The sequence below is a fragment of the Apis florea genome, unplaced genomic scaffold, assembly GCF_048593485.1.
Source record: "Apis florea isolate Af1SG1 unplaced genomic scaffold, ASM4859348v1 contig_3561_pilon, whole genome shotgun sequence".
Taxonomy (NCBI): Eukaryota; Metazoa; Arthropoda; class Insecta; order Hymenoptera; family Apidae; genus Apis; species Apis florea.
Window position 1 is genome coordinate 144277 of NW_028256781.1, and position 25657 is coordinate 169933.

General features: G+C 38.8%; 1 protein-coding gene across 2 annotated transcripts in view; it reads left to right on the forward strand.

Moving 5' to 3' along the window:
• The window catches only part of LOC100870527 (uncharacterized), a 59308-nt gene extending 34293 nt beyond the window's left edge, over nucleotides 1-25015 (forward strand). The window contains exons 2-11 of one of the 2 annotated variants that reach the window (XM_012494154.3): nucleotides 11688-11733; nucleotides 11805-11972; nucleotides 15337-15556; nucleotides 18914-18997; nucleotides 19658-19791; nucleotides 20538-20674; nucleotides 20830-20984; nucleotides 21846-22087; nucleotides 22193-22379; nucleotides 22490-25015. In XM_012494154.3, the coding sequence (XP_012349608.2) occupies nucleotides 11688-11733; nucleotides 11805-11972; nucleotides 15337-15556; nucleotides 18914-18997; nucleotides 19658-19791; nucleotides 20538-20674; nucleotides 20830-20984; nucleotides 21846-22087; nucleotides 22193-22379; nucleotides 22490-22686 (1570 nt within the window). In that variant the 3' untranslated portion in view covers nucleotides 22687-25015. The remainder of the gene's footprint in view (nucleotides 1-11687; nucleotides 11734-11804; nucleotides 11973-15336; nucleotides 15557-18913; nucleotides 18998-19657; nucleotides 19792-20537; nucleotides 20675-20829; nucleotides 20985-21845; nucleotides 22088-22192; nucleotides 22380-22489) is intronic. The other variant, XM_086913989.1, reaches the window with a different exon arrangement.
• The last annotated feature ends 642 nt before the right edge of the window (nucleotides 25016-25657 follow it).

A 25657-nucleotide genomic window follows, 5' to 3' on the forward strand; every position in this document is an offset into this window, starting at 1 on the left:
GGGTAGGAAAAAGGCGAGCAGATAGCTTAACCATGCGAAATGAGATAACCGAAGTAACGTGGCTCTGTCCTATTTCCCAGGGCAGCACGTTCACCGACAGGATCCTTCCTTTTATCTCTCGAAGAATTCAATAGGCGACGAATATTCTTTCGAGATAATGATAATTTAATACAATTTTAGTTTGGACATTAGCGTGACAACCGGATCAAGATACTATTATATTTTTATTCGAGGCAATAATATACTGGTTTCTAATATTTTGATTGGCTAGGATTAAAAGTTGCGAAATAGGAGAGCAATACATAGAGTATATAGAAATTTTCATCTCGGCGAGGTGAATAGAGGAGACGAAGAGATGATGTTGCATTTCTATTTGATAGAATGTGAATATATTTGAGAGTAAAACTCTGGAGAGTTTGCTTGGCAATTTATTTATAGATTTCTTTTTGTATCTCTACATGGTATAAGACTCGTGATTATCTTTAAATCTAACTGGTTCACGGTTATCTTCTTTCTTTGGTAACCGTGTATTCCGTAAATAATCGGTTCATCATTAATTTGACGTTCAACGTACCGAGAAATCGTTAGATCTTTTATACTCGTTAGGATAAATCGGTACAATTTTTCATAATGAAATACTTCCTGGTGTAAAATTTTCATCTTCTCGCTTTTTATCTCATTTTACCTGTCAACAAACGAACGACCAATGCAACGTGTCACACGTTCCTATTCCTCTCTTCCTGATTGCTGTTTTTTTTTTTTTTTTTTTTCTTTTATCCGGTAAAAAGTGCCTCGATCACCGCTACGTGCCACGACACGCACGAGCACGCAAATTTCGCTTATCCGACTTTTATATTTCGTTCTCTCTTACACGATATGCTCTACATAAAGAAAAATTTGCGCGAACAAACGAAAGGAATAAAGATATCATCGAGTCGAATCGTTAACAATCGTTGGTATTAAAAACTTTTCCAAGCTTTAATTCTTTGAAAATAATTTTATTATTAGACATTTTTACAATCTACGAAACTTGCGCAACGGATAATATCGCCGGCTATTTGGAAAATATCTAACAGATTAAAAAGGACGAATGTACACAACTGTATATAATCCAGTGATTCTCAATCTACGAATCGTTTTCGATCTTCGACGGAGAAAGCAACGGAAATTTTTCAAGAAATCAATTTATTTCCCGACCACTATTATATCCACTATTTATTAATTATACTATTTATTAATACCGCAAGAGAATAGTGATTTTTAAAATTTTTCCCGCCTTATACAGAAATACAAGAGAATCAAAAGTTAATATTTAAAAGAATGAATTTGGGAAACACTATTCATTTATTTCCCGCTTCTTTACGGATTCCAAACATAGAATTAAATTGGAAAAGTTTGCCGTTAAGTGTCACCGATATCTCGAAAACACGCGAATAAATTGGACGATCCTGTTAGCGGTGGTAATCATATTCGAGTGATATAGGCGTTGGAGGGGAAGGGATAGAGTGCGAAAAAGCAACGGGGAAACGATGTTGGAACGGGAAACGCATCTTTACGATTTCAGACGAAGCTATTATACCGGTAACAAGAAATCCACGCTCGAAACTGTTCGCGACGCGGTGAAAAACTTTATATTTCCTCGCGCGTGATACCGTCGCGCGGCTAATCGCGGCGGGCTGGCGAGAAGAAGTTAATGAACCGATAATGATTGGGCGACGTGCGCCCGTATCCGCGGCCGATTCACCGTTGTTGATTTATTAAATGAATTTCCAGGAAGAAGCGCCCGATCGTTTCTTACGCCATTTTTTCCCCCTCGCATTTCCGCTAACCTTCTTTCAAATATGTGAAATATATAAATGATCTTTATATCGATGTTCGTGGAATATCTAATTCTTTCAGAATCAATCATCCAAAGTTATCCCATAGAGAAATTCGTAAGAATTTGTGTTTTACATTTGTACGTCCGTGTGTGTTAATGCTTTTCAAAAAATAGATTCATTGTAAATTTTCATGGGATTAAGAATTATAAGGATCTGGAGATAAACTTCATCTTCGATAGAATTTTCCAAGAGTTAGCTTCTAGTTGATGTGTAATAATCGATTTTCGAGTTTCATTTAGAATGATCGATCCGCGGGGAGGAATTGGTTGATCGTTGTTGCTCGAGCATGAAGCATTGATTACGAATGGGCAAGTTTTGAAAGAGTATCGAGAGGAGTTGGTTACTGGTAATTATCCGATGAAATCGATTCGATTACTCAAACCGGATATACGATAATACCATATAATATTCGATCGTACAGACATAATATTTCGTAATATAATAATCAATATAGTGATTCGACGTGATTCTTTAACTCGAGGCAAGATCGCAAACAATTCTCTTACCTCCCTAATATCTATTTTCAATGGCAAATATTTTTATCACTTATTAATTGAATTAAAATTCTACTTTCTTTCAATTCTTATTTTCAAACTCGAATATTTCCACCCAACACCGTCTTCGATCCCTCTCAATCGACACGTATAAAATACGCAAAGTATCGTTCGGATCGTTGCTTCTCTAACGGTAAAAAGTACGAAACCCGAGAATATCTCGTCATCTGCCCCACCTCCGTGTTAAAACGTCTAATCAACGCGGCCTCTAATCCTCTTAATCGCACACCTACTTCCTTCCCAACGTTGCAAAACAATCGAAACCAACCCGGATCGCTCTACCCGACAGAAGTCTCAAGCCTTGGTATCCGAGCTTCTAAACGCCTCCGGATAATCGCACGCTCCCCTTCATCTCGGTATCATTTACGCGCCGACGAAACTCGATTCGTACCTCTTGAAAGATAACTGTTCGGAACACGGTTCTAATCCTGCGTAATTTATGTAACATGTAAATCGAGGGTTAATGCCGATTCAGCGATCTCCTTCACCGAGAAAGAGATCGGACCTGAAAGGGCCGCAACCACGCGTGACCGAACATTCTCTTCCGCGCTCGTCTTCACCGACGATTTATCGAGGCCCGGAATTCAGATGGCCGGGGAGGAGAGAGAGGGGTCGTTAGACGCAAATTCTTCGAATATCGGGAGTAGTTGGAAGTAGCTGGCTCGACCGATCGATGCCCGCAATTATCCTACGAATCGTCCACGGTCTATTTCTGGACGCGTTCGATATCCCAGAAAATATCTTTTTCCGCGATGCAACTGTTAATCCTTCGCGATGGATTGTACGATTTTTCTCGAGTTCGAGAATCGAACGAATGAATTTTGAATGGAATTCTTCTTCCCCGTTCAATAATATTCTTTTCTAAATCGTGAAATTGAGCGATAAGGATGGAGCAGAAAAAAAAGCAAATCGAGGGAAGAGTATCGATTTACCTTGCCTCGGTTTCCTTATTTTTTTTTTTTTTTCTTTCAGAAGTTTTAAGCGAGGTTAAAGATGACGAGTCGCTGCTATTGCGAAATGAAATCGTATCGTTTCGCGGCAAAAACAGTTGATTCCTCCTGTTGATTCTTTCGCTCGATTAAAATTTAATTCACGTGTTGGATTCTTAGCATAATTAAGGTCGATCGACGCGCTTGGTCGATCAAAAGTTGCGAATTTTATATCGAGGATAACGATCGCTATTCTTACCATAATCCATGTGCGATGTTAAACAGTTGAACGATTAACGATGCTTTTCTTTTCTTTTCTTTTTTTTTATTATTCCACGAGCTGTACCTCATGTTACGCGCATGATCCAAGAGATATCATATCGAGATATCGGTTCGAGATACCAGAATTCTCGCAGAATTTTATCCAGGTGGAGGGAAGCCCATTCGCTTGGCCTGCCGCAAAAACGCACATCCTCCGGATAAAAGAAAGAAATCATGGCGAAACAATTACCAGACATTCTTTCAAGGAGAACCGACACGATTCGAAGCCATTCCGCGAATCGTTCCAACCAATTGCTCGAAGATCAGTAGGCTGAACATGTAGAGCAGCATTTTACCAGCGCAAAGAAACCATCGTCCATGATGAATCTCACAATGGAGAAGGGCGCGTGCACGAAGCAACGCGTGTGTGTACAGAAGCAGGAAGACGTTGATTTGCCTCCTCTTTGCAAAATGAGTAGAAATCGAGTGACACGGGAAATGCAGGCAATTCCGTTTCTTCCTTGAACACACGGCGGTATCCATTGACAGCGATCCTTGTTTACTTTTTACGTTTTCTTTTATCCCCGGCTTTTTATTCACCTCTCATTTTCGATAGATTTCCAGACAAGGCTAATGACGATGGTTAATAACGTCGTAATGGAAGAGATCTTAGATTTCATATGGATAAGACGAAATTGTCGCTCGATCAAATTCTGAGTTCTGAAGATCAAACGATCGAAGAGATCCGAAAGAAACCACGTGGAAAAATGTTAAATGGATACAACGAGAGTTCGTGGCGAACACATTGTGAAGAAAAATTCTTGATAATTGAAACGAGGGTATCGATGGAATTTAATATTTTTCGAGGTAAATAAACGATTAAGATTTCTCGATTACAAACTACACCATGCTCGAGCATGGTGTTCATGATTAGATTTGTTGTGTAACTACATTTACAAATTCCTTTTTCGTTTATACCAAACTATACTATCGCTCCTTTTTTTCTATCCGATCTGATCGATCTGTTCGAGCAACTCTCTCGAATTATTATATTAAATTCATCGATACGAAAGATACGAAAGAGTTGCCTCTTTTTCTTTTTCTTGCCAGTCCCGCATTATAATTATCGCGAGCTGGCGCATTAGCCTAATCTCGGCCGAGCATCGGTTAAAAGCAACGGTAACCGTGTATCATTTCTCCGTCTTACTCATCCCCGTACGCGTTTTTCCGCGTTTCCTTCTCATTTTCTTGTTTCATTCTTCCATAAGCGGGAATTAGGATACAACGTTATCGATCGGATAAGGAGAGAAGGGGGAAAAAATCGGTGACTTGTCTTAACGAACGACACGACACAACATGACACGACACGACACGACACGATGGGATAAGAGTAAAATTGAATTCCTGGAGAGGCGATCCGATAAATCTTGGCCGTGAAAAAGCGATCGATAAGATCGGGATCCAAGCGAAATTATTCCTGTTTACGTCCCGGGGAAATGATGAAGTTTCCAAGCGTATAACTTATCCACGCTTCAATGGACGCCCGAAATCCCGTCCTACGTGAATCAGGTCAGGTTAATTTCGCGAATACTTGCGATAAAGCTGGTACGATCGTTGGCCAGGTGTCTCGATCGAAGCTCGAGGAATTTACGGACGTTGATTGGAACTTCGATTGTGGCATTACATGCTACATGCTAGGAATGGGTCGTGTAACAATATGATATCGTAAAGATATATACGTCAACATTAATATCAATTTTCAGAAATCTTCTTCGTTTACAATATTCAAAATTCGTGGAATATCAAAAATTCGCGCTTTCCGTTCACATCACATCGAGAATGGAAACTTGAGAATATTATTACGTACGTAAAAAAGCAAATTTCTATTCAAGTTTCGTTATTTTTCGAGAACACGATTGTCTCGATTCCATCTTAACGAAGACGAATTCAATGAGAAATAACGTGCAAACGTGCCTCCTCGGTGTCAAAGTCACTTAATCAAACGGAAGAAACTGCGTGCGTTATCGGATTTTTCACCGATCTCCATCGATCGTAGCGTGGAAAAAGGGATCGAGACACGGGGAACGATTGCACGGTGATTTATCGGTGAACGAGTCGAATGTTATCGGTCAGATTTAACCGGGGATAGATCAAATGATAAATCGAATCCGTCGACAGGATGTTCGAGGCGTTATTGACGATTTAGCGAGTCGTTAGACGGATCGCGCAGATGTGGAGGAAATAAGGTTGATGGACACTTTGTGTACGAGCCAGGGATAAACGGACCGGTGATTACCGATCCTCGACGTGTTATTGATAACTTAATGAATCGTTGGTACGGTGTAGATGAAGGTGGATAAGGGATACGGTGTATCGCGGGGAAAACGAGAGTTCCATTAGTCCGTGCTACGATAAATTACGGATAGGTTGGATATACGCGCTAAATCCGGAAGAGAGGAATGATTTTTCTCGAATACGATCTTATTTTATTACTGTTTCATCGAACTGGATCGAATCGTGGGAAGATTGTGAATTTAGTAAAAACTATCGATATTAATTAGAAGTGGTACGAAGAATATACGGAAAGCATTTCGTTTAAATCGATTTATAGGTAAGAATGTTTTGAAAATTACTGACGATTTTTGTTTACGACTCTCAACTCCGATATTCAGAGGAAATTAAACACGAAATCTTCGTTTAAATCAATTCAGTATAAATAAAATTCGATACGAGATCGATTTCTTCTCCAACTCATCGATGTAACGTTCTTTCAGAATTTGTTCCTGCGAATCTAACAACGAACGATCGACCTGAATACGTGGATAAATCGAATCCATTATTCTTCAATCTATTCAAGAAACCATGTATATATATATATATATATATATATATATATATATAAGACTGGATCGATGAAACAATTAATTTCGGATCGTTCGCATGCTACGATTGCAATCGAGGCTATTTTATCGAGGCGATCGCTACGATGTACCGTAAATTCCAGAGACATTTATAAAGGATCAAATCAAATGGAAGCAACGGCACCTTATCATCGTGAATCCTTCGATCGTTCAAGGTCATCGATCCAGGATATATTCAATCGTGGTGTAATGATCGAAGATCGTTGAATGATGCTGCTATTTCGTCCCTCTTTATACCGGTAGTTACGTCATTACGAGCTAATTGCGAGCGATGATGCATGCAGCAATCAGAAAATTACGATCGTGAATTAACGTTATTTATTGAAGCTACTGCTATTGCGATTATCGGTTGACCTCGATCATAGATTCCTTTTTGATAATGTTTCTCGTAATTCGTCGAATTTTTGAAGAATTTTTGAAAAAAATTTTTTTCGAAGAGATTTCTACATTTGGAAACAGTATTTGTCGAAGATGTGAATTTTGACGCACATTATGAAAGAGGATAAATATTTGAAGTGAATTCTCGAGGCGCACCCTTGTCGTTCTTGTTACTCCCAGGATGGGAATCGCAAAATAATCCATCATCCCTCTCGTCTAGTCTTGTAGACAGTGATCGTTGGTTAACCACAAATGACCGTCGGCTGGAAAGCACGTAATTCATAGCTACGAATTGTCGTGCGTAAACACGGGGAAATACCAATGTCTAGCTTCGAATTCATCTCTTTTTTCGACTGTTAATTCACGGCAAAAAATTTACGCTTCATTTTTATGCTTCTTATCTTATTGATCGGTCATAGTAAATTTAAGCTGCGATATCTAGTAGATAAAAAGATACCAATTCGTTTCGACAAATTTTTCTTACAAAATATACCACCTTTGAAAAATTCTTAGGCTCCGACATTATTTTCAATTCATTCTCGACAATTTTTCCTATTTTTGCTTCTCCTTCCGACAAAAGAGAGAATTCTCCCGTCAAAAAGAATCAGCCAGACGTCTCCTCGATCTTGATACGCACGATCGCTCAAAGTGATATTTTACTCCGTTTAACCGCGACAGTTGTGCCAACCTCTTCAAGGATAAAGGGGTCTCGAAGGAGTCTTCTTCTGTCTCGAAATTCGTGTCTCGCTCGAACGGGTTCGAATTCACAGGATGCTCGTTGCTCCTCGAGTTCCCACAGATAATTCCATGCGTGACGAGACGTCGAAAATCGAACGACTTTTGGTTCGCTAATCGTACGAAACTGTGAAGCGAGAACCGAGATTGAAACTTTGGAATTGATAAAGAACGGTAAAACGGCCATTAACGTGACGGGAAACATGATGAGGTCGACTTCCTGTACGAGTTCAACCGATTAAGTATTAAGTTTTTCAGCCTGACCCAACGCCTGATCCTCGCAAGAAACTGTGGAATTTTTTATAAATTGTTGCGTCGAGTATCCAGTAACTCACTGAGAATTTTAACTTTAAAATTACGTACGCGCTGAGAAAAAAAAAACTCGATAAATTTTTAGAAGAAGAAGAAGAAGAAGAAAATTAAGTAATAGAATGAAACTAATAGACAGACGGTATAAATAGGATGAAATCAAAGGGAAAATAAACACGCATATATTTCTACATCACACGAGAATTGCAATCAATACACGTACTCCATAGATTATTCCCTGTTCCAATGATCGTTCGAGCGAGCAAGTCGGAAGTTTATGAATATCAACAAATAGTCATAATTCATAGTTATGGAACGATATTCGAGCTGCATTATCGCCACGCGGAAAACGCTCGTAAATTACGCACAACGCTTGTCGTTGCGATCTGACTTTCAAATGCGTAACTGTACGGCAATGTAACTGCGGGTGGATGGAACGAAGCGAGAGGAGGACTCGGCTCTCCACGTTTCTCACAGACGGTGGAATCGCTCGCGGCGACGATCGTGGCAGATCGCGAGCGACCACGAATCGCGCCAATTACGCTCTCCCTCTCGCGACGCTGATCCACGCCCGCTCCAAGATTTTCGTGCCCGAGGCGACTGAAAACCTCCAGAGACTTGGAATAACGGAATTGAAACGAGGATCGCCTTCCATCCGTTTCCTCCTTTCTTCTGCCCCAAATTTATCTTGCGCGTTTGGGCGCATGAACAAAACATCGAATTCAACATCGATCCTTCGCCTTTCCACCTCCTTATTTCCTTTATTCATCTGTTTTTCCCTTCTTTCAACTCAAATCTTGTATCGTGTCGATTATGTGTAATTTCGAAAGAGGAAGAGGAACTGGATTTCGGTTTGGATAGAATAACTTTTGATATCATTTGAAATAGGATATATCGGAAAGTATAAAGGGTGTCTTAAAAATATAGGAACATTGGAACTAGAGATTTCTGAAATAATTTGAGGGACATAAATTGAAAAAGTATTAATAAGTTTCCATAATATTTTATTCTAATAAAGTTTAAAATGAAATATCTTCTTATGCTTCCTGTAATTTTCTTGCAAGTATTCTTTTTTTCAACATCTTACTTAACTGATTACGCAGAACACTTTCTCTCCCTCGTTATCGAAATATTTCCTTAAAACAAATTAATCGCTTATCTTCACTAGTTGTCACGGATATCTTTGATTAGTAATTAACATCATTATCTAGACAACCTAGGCTGGTGATCGATATCTCACGTGAAATCGTAACATTGGCATTTAACGATTAACATACTCGCGATCCTCCACCCACGCTCGCATGTGGTCCGTGCGATTACGCGTGATTAACGACCATCCTCCTTCTCCGTATTCTCGAGTCGCTCATCCCACGCTTAACACCTTCCGTTCCGTTTAACCGTGCCGCCAGCGTGAAAATAATAATAATTACGCGTGGCGAACGGATTGATACGCTCGCTCAATGCAAACAATAAAATCTTTTAACAAAATAGTTTATATACAGTTCACGAGAACACCGTTTGTTTCGAATACCTTACCTTCCGGCTATCTTTCGTCCCTGTTTGTTTGTTTCGTATCGCTCACGATTTCTAATTGGCAAATATTTTTTCAGTATTCAATGCCTTAAGGGATCGATAATTTTCTTTAGACACGTTCCATTTCTCCCAGAAAATCGTGAAATTTCTCAAGTAGAGGAAGTAAGAAACGATTAACAAATAATTTAACAGACACGAATGATCTGTGATAAAAATTGATACAAAGATTTATTTATTTTCACGTGTGATACGATATTTTTTTACACACTTCCATCGTGTATTTTTAAAGTAGCTCTTGGGGCGCATCTACGAATTTCTTTCTGATAAATTTGAACGGTATTATCGAAACAATTTGCTCGGCAGGGATTAACTTCACGCGTCACATTTTTAATCGAGGCCTCTCTCGTTCGTGGGAAGCTGTCGATTTCCGCGAGAAGCCGCAGCTTCGCAATTAACAGTCCTGAAAGGAACCCCATCCCTGCCATTAGGAGGAGTTAACGTGCACGCGCGTTTATCTCGATAACAGAAATTACACCGGTTCCGACTGCCTCATTACCACCTCTATCATAGTGATCCCTCGAACGTGTGTTTATAGGAAGATAACCAGTCTAGAGCAAATCGAGGGAAAAACTGACTTTCCGGAGTCACTTTTTCCTATCAATCTTAAATGAACTGGAACTTTCATTAGAGATACACGTTGAATTCCACGAATTTTTCTTCGATCGAGATTCAACCTTATACTCTTCTCACTAACCTAGTGAACTGATCTAAAAAGAATACGTTAATACGTAGCCTCAGCATGATGAATGTTAATTAAGTTAATTGGTATCGTTTAAATTTATACGAAACTTTTTACTCTGTTTCATTTCTCGTGAGTAATTTTAATATTAAATTTTTATCAACGTGGCTAAAGAAATAAAGTTTTAAATGGAAACTCGATTTATTCTCCAAATATTACAAAGTGTAATATGATTTAATATCGACAAAATCCAAATCTCACTTATCGATATCAAGTAGAAATTTATCAAATAATACATGTTTAAAAAAATGTACATCAAGATCGGACGATCTTCGAGATCGTTCCATTGCCAAGTGCAATCCCACGATTGTCCCATCATCTTACTCCAAGAAAACTTCCCAAGATACGACCTAAGAACCTTTTAACCCCTGATCCAATATTCTCTCTCTCATTGGTCGAATCGTCAATCGTTTCAAGAACGTAGAATACAACGGCATGATCGAAATGAACGAGATCGATGTCGAAGAAAGAGGCCCCGTTACATCAGCATCGTAGAAAAGAAGTGGATAAAAATAGAGGGGGAAGAAGGAAGTGGCAGAACAAAAGAGGAACGAATTCGTCTGTGTGGGAATGAAGGTGACACGGATCGCGGTGCGTTAACGTCTTGGAGATCTGGTCCATCCCGTCTCGTCGGCATCATTTTCTCTTCTTTGCAGAAGAAGAAGAAAAACGATGACTCATCCCTCTCTTCTTCCTCGTGGCGCGTTCTATGGGAATTTCTTGCTACCAAGGAATAATCCATCTCGGGGCCGAAATATACATAGAGAAACGCGTTTCGTATGCGAGCCGTGTGACGCATCGACGAGGATTCCCTGGATGGAGGAGGGCGATTGCACGAGTCACGGTTGGCAATGATCCGATTATGGTTTCCCGCGATTCTATCCGTCCGTTGTCCTTCGTTATTATCGCAAATTCGCGTCGGTCCGCGGCCTGTTACCGCGTGAACGGACGTGCGCGTTCAGATCCCGCCTCCGTGTTCTCAGGCTTCTCGGCTTCCCTTGGCTAATCACAGAGAACCTGCACTTTCTTTGGACAACGTGCACGGGGAGCGGGTCTGGAATATAGATACGTGTGCTGAATAGAAATCGATGTGTGCATGATTTTACTACTATTCTTTTCCCTTGGAATTGTAGGAATCGCAAGATTCGAGACTTTTTCAATATTCAATCCGATATGTTACATTACTTTATCTCCATTAATGAAATTACATTTGTAATTTATTTTTTCGATGTTCGTAATCTAGTGTGTATGTATTTGTGTATGGAATAACAAATTGCAAAAGTAATGTAACACGTTAGATTTGAATAATTATTTCGGAATAATTATTTTATAGACAGTATTAAAAAAAATTTGAAAATAATTAGAATTAAAACAATTTCTCGTTTCAGGTACGCGATCGTTTGGCTTCTGACAGCAGCAACGCTTCCATGTCAGGTAGAATCTCACAGAAGCAATCAAAATTGAAACTTTTTCGTAGAAGGTAAGAGTAAACGTGAATTTTAAAGGCGGCGAGCCATGACAACGGAGACAACGATGGAAACGTGGAGGACTCGGTATTGGACGAGACAACCGAGGATTATTGGGCCGGAAGTGGATCAAATCCCGAGGAGGACGACATGCTTCACAACGAAACCAGGGAAGCGTTAACACACGAGGCCAGCGACCACGAAGCTGTAAGTATTTTCGTGAAGTCGAACCAGATTCGACGAAACGTCAATTTCTTTGTGCATGACGATGTAGCAAAATCTACCTTGTAGTCGATCCTTTTTTTTTTTCTTTTTTCTTTGCGACGAGCATTAACCAACCTTCCATTATTTCTGCTTCTTCTTTCGTAGAATAGTGTAATAACGTTTCTATAAGAAAATTTCAAGATGTTCCTCAAGATGTAATCGAAAAATAGTAGTAACAGTTACACAATTATTGAATATCAAAGTTGTCGTATAAAAAAAAATCGAAATTTCATAGATTGTTCCAAGATTGATATGTGATACACTAAAAAAAGTAGAGAGCTGAAAAAGAAAAAAAATGCGATGTAAATTCAATTGATAAATAATGAAACTACGTGTATAATTTTCGCATTATTTTAAATTAGCTGGTATCTTAATATCTAATTAGGTGGTAAGTTATCTCAATGTGTGTTACAGTTGCAAATAAATACCAATTCAACATTGATATCGGAGAATATAAAAAAATATACGAAGAAAGCTATTCTTTTTCTAAACACGAGATAAACTCCATGTGATAATTTTCTAATCCTTTCGAATCTATAAATCACTTCTTATTTTCCATACACGTATCATTATCATACGAATCAACAAACTCGAACAGTTTTTTCCAGCCTTGATAATCAATCAAAGTATTTCCAATCTGAAATACTCGGTGATCTGAATATCGACGCAACAATGAAACAAATCGTAAAAGAAGAGAACTATAAAACATACTTTGTGCAATCTCGTACGCACCACAAGGGAATTCCAATCGCTAACAACCTGGAATTACCTGGATCACGCGGAATTCATAAGAAATACCAAATGATAGGGATAATCAGGCTCGGTTGATGAACAGGTGTAGGTCAGGGACAAGCCTTGGAGATACGATAGGTGCATTCACCTAGCTCTCGTCTGACCGATCATAACTCGACTAATGACTTTCGACGCCCTAACCGCGCGACCGTTAATCATCGCATGAGCGCATGATGAGACTCGATAGATAGACCATCGACAACTGGCCGCAACGAAGATCTCGTGTTAAAAGAAGTATGCTATCCACGAATGTCACATCGTATTTGCCGTGACACGTAGTAGATTCGGAATCACACAAAGATCGTAGAAAATATCTCCCGAGAATCTACTTCACGAGAGAAATTCTCATTTTTACAACGTTTTTACTTCGAACGTTTTAATTCATTCCGTACACATCGTTTTCAATTTCATAAATTAAAAGATTCAAGGAAAGAAGAAACTCTTTGTTATTACAACGCGAGAAATTATTCTCGATTATCGAATAATTATAATTAGATTTCAAATCTGAAAACTTTCCATTACTGTAAGTAACTTTAGATATTTCTAAAAAGAACTATCCACTTCCGCGGAAACCAAGCGTTCCATCTCAATCCTTTTTCCCTTTATCCGAGGTTCAATCTCGCGTAAGCATTCCTGAAGACGATACTTCCAAAGATCCTCTCTTCCCATAAAACGAAGAGACAGAAGATAGCAGAAGAGAGGAACGACTCTGTAGCAACCATTCTAGTGGTCCATAAACGCCACTCGAGTTCCAGAAATGCTAGAAAAGTAGAATCCGTGAAAAGCAATAATTTTCCTCGTTCAACTCGAGAACAAATAGAGGAAGAAAGGAGGAGAAAGATGGAAGCGGAACGAGAATGTTGCGTGTCAGTTGTTCACGCGGATAAGTTGATTCGGGTGAACAGAACACACGAGGAGGAATCCGAGAAAGAATCCAGAGGCTGGTGGTAAGAGGTTGGTAAAAGGCGGAGAAACGGGCGGAGGAATGAGGCAAAAAAAGAGGCGAGAGATCGGCGAAGAGGAGCGCGTAACGACACGATTGTTTCCACTGGTACCAGCATATGGAGCATCTTCACTGGCTTTTTGCTGTTGGTCGGCATTTACCACTAACCACGTGGCTTGTCTTACTCGATACAGATTACGGATAATCGATGATACCTGTCGATTGTTGGACAATTGTGAGAAAATGTTGAGATGGAAGTTGAATTTTGATTGTTTTTTTTCTTTCTTTCTTTGGATATCAATAGAATTGAATGAATAATATCGATATTGTAATTATTAAATTCAAGTTCAAGAGAAAACTATTAAATTGTTTATTCGATCAGAAAGATATCTATTATAAACGAACGGTTTAAAAAAATTAATCCTCGATTTCCTCGGTTAAGTTGAATTTTAACTTTTTTTTCTTTCGAACGAATAGACGTTAAAAAGTAGTTTTTTTTTTTTTTTTTTTAAAGAAATCGTGTAATATAATCCTTCTAAATAATAAAATCTATAACTGTAACTTATACTAGAAATCCCGTAAGTCGATTCATTCCACAAGAATTCTGCTCTTTTTCGTCCACGTTGCATGTCGTTCTCCTCTTCTTATTCTCCATTCCTTCCAGTAAACTCTGCATGCTATGCCTGTAAGACGAAACAACCTCGTAAAATGAGGACTCTAAGACCAGAAACAGAACCGATACAAAGTCACAGATAGACTTGGCTTTCACGATTCTTTAAAACCTTCGAGGTGGCTGGTATTAACACCATAACTTCGAGCCGCAACTATTTTTCTCGAGACAACACTCTTCCCTCAAAACCTTTATTGGCAAACTCGGGTGCACGTATTTTATGAGTGTACGAGCGTGCATCCGAGAGAAAATCGAGCAAAGAAGGAATCTTTCTCGTGATGGCGTGGAACAAGTGGAAGTTGCGCGACAAGGAGATCGAAACCGAGTATTATCTCGGCGCGAATGTTTCGAGACGCTAGAAACGTGAACCGTTGGTCACGCGCTCTTCTTTTTCTTTTCGCCTCGTCGTTTTCGCTTTTCCTCTGAAATCGCTCGTTTCCGCGCCGGAAATTGCGGCTGCATCGTTGGAAAGATAGACCTCTGTCGAGGATGTGACGCGAATCTATGCTCTTGCATTGTATAATATATTGCTTTTCTTTTTTCTTTTTTTTTCTTTTACTTTGAACACGAAAATATTGAGTTTAATAGAAGAAGAATATAATTGAGATTTTGGACAACAAAAAGGGTATATATATCGGGGTCTTCATATCAAGTAGCAAGGAACAATAGCATTGAATGGAAGGGGCTACATGATAAAATGCAAGGATTCTTGGTTTTTCTATTTCTAGAAGTTGAGGTTGATTAACAGTAAGATAGAGAAAACGAAAAACTATGCATATTAAAATATATTTCATAACTAACAACTAGTTCTTAAATAATTGTCGAACGGAAAGAACTTGTTGATTTTAATTTTATTTTATATTTGCTCATCGAAACTAATTGAATTTCATTAATCTACGCAGGTGGTGTACGTTGGAGATGGAGCAGCGTACGTACCAGTACCGTCATTGAAAGGAAGACCGTTGAGCCCGAATCTCCAAGCCCTTCAAACTCTCCAGGGTTTGCAAGGAATAGCCGGAGGCGGAGGCACAGGGGTAGTCGGGGACGAGGACTGGAAGAGGCATCCGGAATCTTGGGATCGGGAACACAGGAGATACAGGCCTAATACCACTCGAGTTCAACGTAAGCGATTCAGAAATATTATGAAACTTCTTTCACCAACAACCTTTTCCTTTTTCAACCATAAATAACAACGAAAAACAGAGGAATTAAAGTAACCAGCCAGAACGAAGTTTGCACAAACAAACAGATACTCAAATACTAAGATCCTCATCAGCTTTTCCCAACTATCTCCAAAATATTCCTAATCTATACACTTTATCACACACGACCTTGGCCACTTTCATCTTATCATCGCCTTACCATCTAAATCCACGATCCTTCAATAAGAAGCCAAACGCTTTCACCCTCGAGAACCGTTACCGCGCCTCCGTTATTGCCGGCATTTCTCCACGGATCTAAGGACTCCCGTCCACAAGCGATTTGATCGATCGATCCATCCTACTCCTGGCGCAGCGTCCTCGTCTGCTGGTCTGGCATTCGGAACACGAGCGGCTACCGTTAGAGTGGACGCAATTAAAACGGTGTCGGCAAGTCGTACGGCACACCCGACGCCTGAGAAATCAACGCGTCTCTCCTTTCTCTTCACTTCACTCTATTATCCTCACGCGTATGTGTGTGTGTGTGTATGTGTGTGTGTATCTATCCAACCCTGTTCTCCTCGATCTTATCCCGACGACTTGGTGACCCGTGAAGGCTGTAATTCGCGAAATTGCGAGTTTTTCCCCAATAAATAAATCCCCGCGAGAGCGTCGGCCTCCTAGATGATAATCTTGGAGGTTCAAGCGCTCGGTCACGAGGGATTGTCGACGAGGTAATTGCTCGAAGGTTAAGGGCGGTTTAATCGAGAGGCAAATTGATAGGAATCGTCGTGGAAGAGACGTCCCCGAAATAGGCGCTCGTCCACGAGATTGTCGAGGAGGAGAGTGTTTCTTGTGGAACCGGCCTGGTCCCGATGAAGCCGTAAAGGGCCTCTCTGCGGGAAACGTGGCGGCCACCCGCGGCATCGTCGATTACGCGAAAGAAAGCCTATTAGCTTTAATGCATCCTCCTGTGCACGAGCCTCGTTTCTACGTAGCCGGGTCGAGAATTTGTCTCTCGCCTCTTCGTCATTGTCCGCGAGCTATCCTTTACCTTTGCCGTGATCCGTTACCTTTTATTTTATTATTGTGACATCTTTTGTGACGAAGTGATTTATCGAAAACGGAATGGTTAATAAGTGTGATACGAAGAGGAATTCTTTTGAGATCGATTTTTCTTTTGTATTTCGATTATGCTTTCGGTGTAAAGTCTTAAAGTTGCATAAAGCAAAAATTGGGAAAAAAGCGTTTTATTGCTTTGAAATGGTGGGTATCGTGGCACGCAAATCGTCGACGTTAAACTTTGTTACATGTTGAGGTAATCACGTCATCATTTAGAAATTGCTCCACTCGCCCAGCTCGGCATTTAGTAACGAGAAAAACTTAATCTGCATCGTTCTCGATGATCTTTGTATTTCTTTACAGAATCGTTTACAAATCTGGAAATTAATCGCATTGAAACAAGGGCATGCGAGCAAACGATCTTTTTAGGAAGATAAAATTAGATACACACACAACTATTTTCATAATTAAAGAGAGTTTAAGAGCCGTCAGGATGTTGGTCTTTTTACAATCTGCGATTCAAGAATTCGAGGTAACGAGATTTAAATGAAAGACCCGAGGTTTAGAATCTACGTTTCGTACGTTCCACTTCCTGAAAGAGGTAGATACCCTGCTTATTTTGTTCTCCAGGTAGGTTGTAATCAAAGTGAAATAGGGCTGTTTAAAACAGAGATCCTTGGATCGTAATTAAATTCTACGAAGAGCATCAAAGATCCAACATCGGACGAACTGTTGGCTATCCCTTTCAAACTTTGCAAATTATCTGTCACTCATCTCGTCCCTCGTCGAAATCAAACACAATGACTGACCCGTTCGTATCTATTCGAGATATTTCACGCGCAAATTTATATCTGTATCACGTTTATAGAAAAGATTGTTATATAATCGTTATAAATCTCTGAAAACAATCTAGACTTCAATACATAATTCATTGATACATATTTATTACACGTATAATCTTTCGCTTCATAAAATTTATTCACAGAAAGATGATTATGCATAATATAAAACTTTCCTTATTTTCTTCACATTTCGTAAAATTAATAGAATCAAATTATAAATAACAAACGTATACAATACTCTTCCAAGATTTATCTTCAAGCATCCTTAATTCTTTTCAAACAAGCCTTTCCTCTCGAACGATAAAATCGCGTTCCAATATCCCAATTCAATTTTACGATCGAAGCCAAAAACTTTAAAACTTCCCCTCCCCCATAAACGCGAATTAAACGCAGGGATTCACGGACGAAATCGCGAGTGAAGAATGTTCACCGCTCCCCTTCTCGCCTACTCGACCGCGCGTACTCTCCACGAGCGACTATCAAACATTGCGCAACCGCAACTCCATTGTTTACTCTCGTACGTTTTGCCGGCCGATGAGCACAAAGCACGTATCCATCCGCAATTCTAATAAGCGTGCGTGCATACCGGTCGAAAACGCGTGTGCCACTACACCCACTTCACTCATCCGGAGAGGAGAGAAAAGAAAGGAAGAGGGAGAGAGAGCGTTCTCTCTCGGCGAAACGTTGTATCATCGAGAATCACCTCGAGTGTGACTATCTGCAGCCTCCATCTAACGCCGTCCATCTTCCACCGCGGCGGTGGATTACGTCGTTTTACGTACGATGGAAACGGCTCCTTACCACGAAGAGCGCCTATAAAGGGGGCTAGCCGGTTTACTTTCACTCGTCATCGGCGACCGGTTTTCCGCTGCTTTCCGCCCACCGGATGGATCCCCCGATTTTCCGACCGTTTCGACACGATCAGACGCACGATGTTTCGGCATTGTGGCCGCTTCTTGGTTCGTTGCCTCCGATCGCCAAACTGAAAATCGATGGTATCGATGGGAAAGTTGGGTGGTAAAACGTTCTGGTTTTGGAAAATGTGTGATTTTAGGAAAAGGGAATATCTTGGAATACTTTTCGATTTGGAGAAAGATTATGTTCGAGATTTTACGAAACGTAGATTTTGATCAAAATTGTTGAAATTATTATCGATAGTGAATAATAGGTATCACAAAGATACTAAATTGTGGACAACTTTTGATGATAAATTTTGAGATTTTGTAATACAAACATAGATTTTGCACGAGATTATTTAATAATAATCGGAAGGCAATTTCAACTTTTTCCTTTATTTTTAACAAGAACATTGGCCAATGCTGCGTAAATTTATCCAATCCAGAACAAAAGATATTAAACCACAAGTTAAATCTAACCAAAAAAAAAAAAAAAAAAAAAGAACACAATCATTGATAAAGAGTGTTAAAAATTTGCAGATATCGAGGCGGAATGCCAGGACGATTACATGAAGATCAGGATCGGTTTCAACGGTTCCTTCACCGGTCTCCTCTACTCGGCTGGTAAGTTAAACTTGAAAAATTAACATGAGAAGCGGGAATCGTGAACGTGCTGGCGAGCATCCGCATCAAAGGACGTGCTATCACGTCCTTCTTGTACGAGCTCACACGATGTCCGCTGTTCGCAATCATCATCTCCGTGGACACAACGCTCGAAACTGCCGACGAGCTAATGGCACAGCGTTATCGTGAAACGATCTCCTCGGAAGGCTCGCCTCAGCGAGAGACGAGCACGTAGAGAGGGAGAGAGAGAATTTTCCTTTTTCCAAGGCGAGGCCAACATGGTCGAATCGTGCACTTCCGTTATTTTGAAAGAAGCATAGCGCATTGCCCCCTCTTTGCGCGATACATCTGCAAATAGCACGTCCTTCTTGATCATTGTCCTGCTCGTAAATTATTCGTACTCGCTCTTTTGAATTTAGGAAGAGATGTATTATCATTGTTTCAGAGATTCGATTAGTGTTGTTACTCGGTTAGGAAGAAAGAGAAATATGAGAAAAATAAGAAGAAATATTTGCTTATTCGTTTGTGATAATTATTATTCGCCAATTATTTTCAAAGATGTCTCGTTACTTGTGCGAGCATAAATGTATTCGAACAAATTCGAATAATTCGAAAACACTGGTTGTACGAGAATGCTATTAATAATAATTTCAATTAAAGGTTACTCTTACGACCCGGACTGCATGTACGTGAACGGAACAGGTCGAGACTACTACGAGTTCTACATTCAGTTGAATCGTTGCGGCACCCTTGGCGAGAACACCCATCATCAGGACAGTCGAAAAAATCCTACGGTAAGTAAACCAGGCGTGCAACATGGCGCACGATGTGGTTCGTTATCATCGCAGCGTGACCACTTGACAAGGAATAATAATGATTAACACACGCGAAAAAGAAGGAAAGAAAGAAAGAAAGGAAAAAAAGAATCGACACGATTTTTGTTTCGCCTTTTATTTCCACAGTCAAGCAGCTCGCGACGTATTAATACACGCCCAACCCGTGCCATGTTAGAGAGGCTTAGCAATTATGAATCGCAAATCCGCGCCGACGTTAATAATTCTGTTACGCTCTCCTGTGATTTATTAAACACGCGCGCCGTGATTTATATCGGTTGCACTAAACTGTATCTATTTGCTTCCCTGGCTGTGACTAGACTTTCGAAAGAAATAGTAAATTAAGCTTTTAACGATGAAATTTCGTTTCGGAAGTAGTTTTGTGAAATCGACTAACTAACTATACTCGTCATAAACGTAGGATAAATAGGATAAATTTGAATTAATTATAAAATTTTATTTATCCAAAAAAATTCATTTATACAAGTATTATCGATACAGTATAATATATATTAATCAATTAATTTTCATAAAAATTATCCAATTTTCGTTTCTTTATTATTCGATAAAAGAAATACATTCTTCACTTTTTACAAAAATGTCAATTATTCATTCATTTTTTTATACTCGTCGAACATCTTTCTGCATATATCTTCTAAATTCTCATTTCTTTTTCATTTCTCATTTTGATCTTGTTCTCACCCCAGAAAAACCTGATGTGGAACACGGTCACGGTGCAGTACAACCCGCTCATCGAGGAAGAATTCGACGAGCATTTCAAAGTGACTTGCGAATACGGCTACGACTTCTGGAAGACCGTCACCTTCCCCTTCCTCGACGTCGAGTAAGCGGTTGAAAATCTTTACGATCGATCTCTCATCTCGAGGAAAATTATCGCTTATTAAGCCGACGTATCGTATATATTTCTTTGTCCCAGTGTCGGATTAACGGGAAGCCGGGAAGCAAAGAGAAACCTCTAACGCGGATATCTTCTTCCAGAGTCGCGACGGGGAATCCCGTAGTGTTCACCCTGCAGCCACCAGAGTGCTACATGGAAATCAGATACGGTTACGGGACCACTGGAACTAGAGTGGCTGGACCAGTCCGCGTCGGGGATCCACTGACTCTCATTATCTACATGCGCAGCAAATACGGTATATGGCGGCACGCATTTTCGCTTTGCACCGCTCCGTAAGGCCGCGGGCTTAATCGCGTGGCGCTACGTAACATCTGTCGGGTGTTACCTCCTCGGGATAACGGGACGCGAACAGCTCTGGTTATGCACACGGATGTGTTTTCCCTTCGGGGATCTAAAATTAGTCGCGTACAACTTTTTCTCCGAGGATCGATACCTAACTAACCCTTTGCGGACGAATGGCGGCCGCCACAAGTTGCGATTAAGCGAAATAAAATTAACTTGAATATGAGCGTATAATGTTATATTAGCATTTTACAACAGGATATAAAATAATAAAATACAAAATACACGTTTCCCTTTATACCTAATATTTAGGTATATTTAATTTAACATCTTGACTGGTTGGAAAAATATTCTTGATCTACTGGGAGAATCGGAATTGAGAATGTTTGTCCGCAAAGGATTAATTGTCAATTGATGAAGGCTGATGTGTTCCATGTCACTGGATCCAGAAAGATTTTCTTTTCTTATTTTCAGAACGGATAGATAATGGATGAAATGTCAGTTGATTAGAATAAGGAAGATATGTTTTTGTACAGATTTATCTAGGATCGAGGAATATGAATATATCACGATAGATGATAATAATTCGTGTGATGCTCATATTGCAACGTGTGATATCAGTCATAAATAAAATTCGTATAATAGTTTACCGATAATGTCTCGTTCAAATAATAATAAATGTTCATGGTTAGATGAGTTAGATTTTAAATCGACGGTAATTCAATTGAACGAGCTCTATACAAAATTTTCTTCCGCTGAATGAACTTCAGATAAACGGGCTTCTGTTATACAATTTTTGCCTCTGTGTCCACAGATGGTTTCGACATTGTCGTAAACGATTGCTACGCTCACAACGGTGGAAATAAAAGGATCCAGTTGATCGATCAATACGGATGTCCCGTCGACGATAAATTAATCAGCAGATTCCGTGGATCCTGGTCTGAGAGCGGCCTCTTCGAAACTCAGGTATTCGCCTATATGAAAACGTTCAGGTTCACCGGTTCGCCAGCATTGTATATTGAGTGTGACGTAAGAATGTGCCACGGAAGATGCCCGGTAAGTACATTAAGGAAGATAAGTTGTCGTGAATCATTTTCATCAAAGCTACAAAACTAACTCTTTGAACAATCTGTTGCTATAAAATTATTTCTAATCGCGCAGAGTCAACCGTGTCATTGGAGAAATGCCAAAAACGTAGCGAAACGTTCTCTGCCAGAAATTGGTGGCCCATCGACACCAGCGACGAGTCTGTCGGAGAATGTGAATCTCTTCCAATCGTTACGTGTGCTTCAAGAGGGCGAGGCAGATACAGAATTCTTTCAGAATTCTACTACAGCTTTTCGAAGTGGTAAGTTCAATTGAATTAAATCTATTTTTAAAATATTAAATCCCACAGATTATTTATTTATTTATTGGTTTTTATATTATTATTTATATCGATTAATTTCTGTATTACAGGAACCAATGAACCAACGAACGATAAAGTGTGCCTTAGATCGACGGTTCTTAGTACGGTTATAGGAATCGGTTGTGGTTTCCTTTGTCTAATGGCAGGAACGATATTAGCAATGTGTTCGCGAATTCGACGACAAGCTAGGGAAAAGCTTCTATCCGACAGCATAAGTTATATGACACATAAAGGTAGAATTAACTGAACGCGACCACTTTGCATATTTTTTTCTTTTTCTCTTCTTCTTCGCTGCGTTTCCGTCGGTATAAATGTTTGAGAAAATTGCCGGAGGTATAACCTCTGTTGGTAATAATGCGAGGAAGATTACCGCAATCGGTAAAAATGAGAATAAGCTCAATACTTTTTCAATCGACGGTTGTTAAAATCGAAAAAACAAGTTCACGAGTCGTAATGTATTTAAAAATTGTGTATCTCTAAAGTTAAGGATATTTATCACAGACGAATAGATGTGATATTTTTGGATCTTTCTGTTTTTAAATATTGATCTCGAAAAAAAAAAAGGTATCACACACGATACTACCATTTTAATTCGTCAAATTCTTGGAATTTCGAAAATTCTTGGAAATGATGTCAAATTCCAGAAATCATCCAAATCGTGGAGAGAAAATTTTGGCCAAAAATTCGATTTTGCATTAGGAGAACGTAATATGATAGGAGATTGATCAAGAAATTTCTCCAGGAATTTTTACGTTAAATATTTTTATATTTTGTATACTTAGTTACGAATTATTTAGTTTTTGTATATTTACCCTTTATAGTAATCATTTTTTAAGATTGTTCATCAGTTTTTCTTAATTCTAAGAATATTTTTCATTTGGATATTCAAAACTATTTTCTGCAACATTTAACATTCAAACATTTTTTGACAATTTTTTTAATTTTAGAGAATTTGAGAATATAACTACTTTTTTATGTTATAAATATTTATTTTCTTTTATATAGTTACACTATTTACCCTATGCATTCGTATGATTGATGTATACTACTTGTCTTGTAATTAATATCAATTATTTTTAATTAGTGTGAATTAATATCAATGAATGTTAATGTAAAGTTTTAATTCCCATCTCCTAGAATGTTTTCGTGTACTGAATCGATAATATCGCATGTGATACGAAAATGGTAAAGTGGTTAAGTGAGTATTAAATTTCTATGACATAATAATATATCACATTTATTCTATTGCTCGTCTGTGTTTAAATGTATGGACTTAAATTAGGAAAATTGAGATATATTGTGATAAATATAATTAGGTATCTCTATTCTTTTCCTTTTTTTTTTTTTGTACAATTAATTAGCCGTCGATGAAACGAAATGTCGTTGGATAGATCGTCAATGATTGAATTCTTATTCTCTAAATGTTAGTTTTTTTTTTTTTTTCTTTACAATTCCGTTTATCGTACGTACAATTGAATTATCGTCAGTCGATAATAATGATCAAAGATGAATTTAGAAGGCAAGAAACGTTTGTCACGTTTTGTCATCGAATGCGCAATTGGGAAAAAATTTGATTTAAATATTAATAAATAAGGTTAAAAACGCTTTTTCTCGATCATGCGTATGTTAATGAAATCGAATAATTAGATATACAGGCGTCTAATGCCATTGATGAGATTCAGTACTTTAAGTATATCTAATTCCATTACTCGCCATATTCAGGAACGCACAAATTATCAAGGTCTCGATTTACAGCTGAATAAATAACTGATTATATTCTATCTGCAAATCAACATAATTTGTACAATTCTTTTAAATTTTGAATCACCTCAATCTCACGGATAACGCCTATATATCAAATAAAGACAGACAGTTAGCCCAGCTGTAGTTTCGAGACTGAATAATAGTAAGTAATAATAATAATAATAATAATAATAATAATAATAATATAACTGAATATACCGACACATGTAATCGAAGTTTCTGAATGTTCGCGAATAATGCACTATATAGTATAATATAAGCATCGCTATGCAATAAACAGCTACAATATTTAGGTTTATACTTATACGCATAATGATATATACGCAGCGTCCAAGTGTGTTTGGATATTCCCTTAATTTTTTTTTTTTTTTTTTTTTCATACTACTATACATCATTTTTTTTTTTTTTTAACCGTTTTAAATTCTCGAGAGGCAGGAACATCATGGAATTGCCACGAGCGTGAACGGCCAGTGAGGATTAAATAATATTTCGCGAGATCATCCCGCGTCGTGGATCGGGAGAGCCAAAGAGACTCAGTAGTTCAGCTCTCGTCTTGATAATTTATTTCGATTATTTTCGAAAACTATCTTTCGTCAATCTGCGAAATATTAATTTCCCCTCCTGGTCGTTACGAAAACATTTTCGCACGTTCTTATTTTTGGATATATACTCTCCCCTCCCATTTCTGATGGACAATTAACAAATAGGATCCACCTGCTCGATCGAATTGTAAATATAGCAATGTATGATCCATGAATATTTATAATTAAACTCGAATGTATCAAGGTTTCCAATAAACAGTAGAAACAGAATCCTTTTAATCTCTCCTGGAGGAAAATCGCTTATTCAGAATTTCAGAATATTTGAAATTGTTTTCGATAAAAATGAAAATTCCACAAAGAAGAAAGAAAAAAAGAAAGAAAGATTTGCTTTTGTTATCAACGATTCGGATAGAAGAACAAACAAAATTTTATCAACTAATAAAACTTACGGATATTATGAATAATTTATACTTTTTAAAGATCTGAGGAGAAATTCGAGGGAATATTTTTTTTTTGTCACGATATGAATCGTATAACTCGTGGCAAAAGATCGAAGGAGAATAGATATCGACGATTCGACTGAGTTTCCACGAACTATTTCACCACGATGGAGTGAAAAACCAGCGTGACGAAAGGGGAACTTCTACCTGGTCGATTTTGAAAAATTCGACGTGTCCAGAGGTTACAATGGCCACGGCACGGAACGAATCGTGTTTTCCAAACAGCATATCCTTCATCGAAATGCGTTGGTTCTTCGAGCGCGCTCAAAGATCGCCGCAAATGGCCGGCCCACGGTGAAAAGTGAAAATCTACGCAATATCTCATCCGCAAAATGGGCCAGGGACCGTCATTTATCGCTCGATCCTCCCTCGATAACGGAAGAAAAATACGATAGTTCGTTCGCCTCTTCGA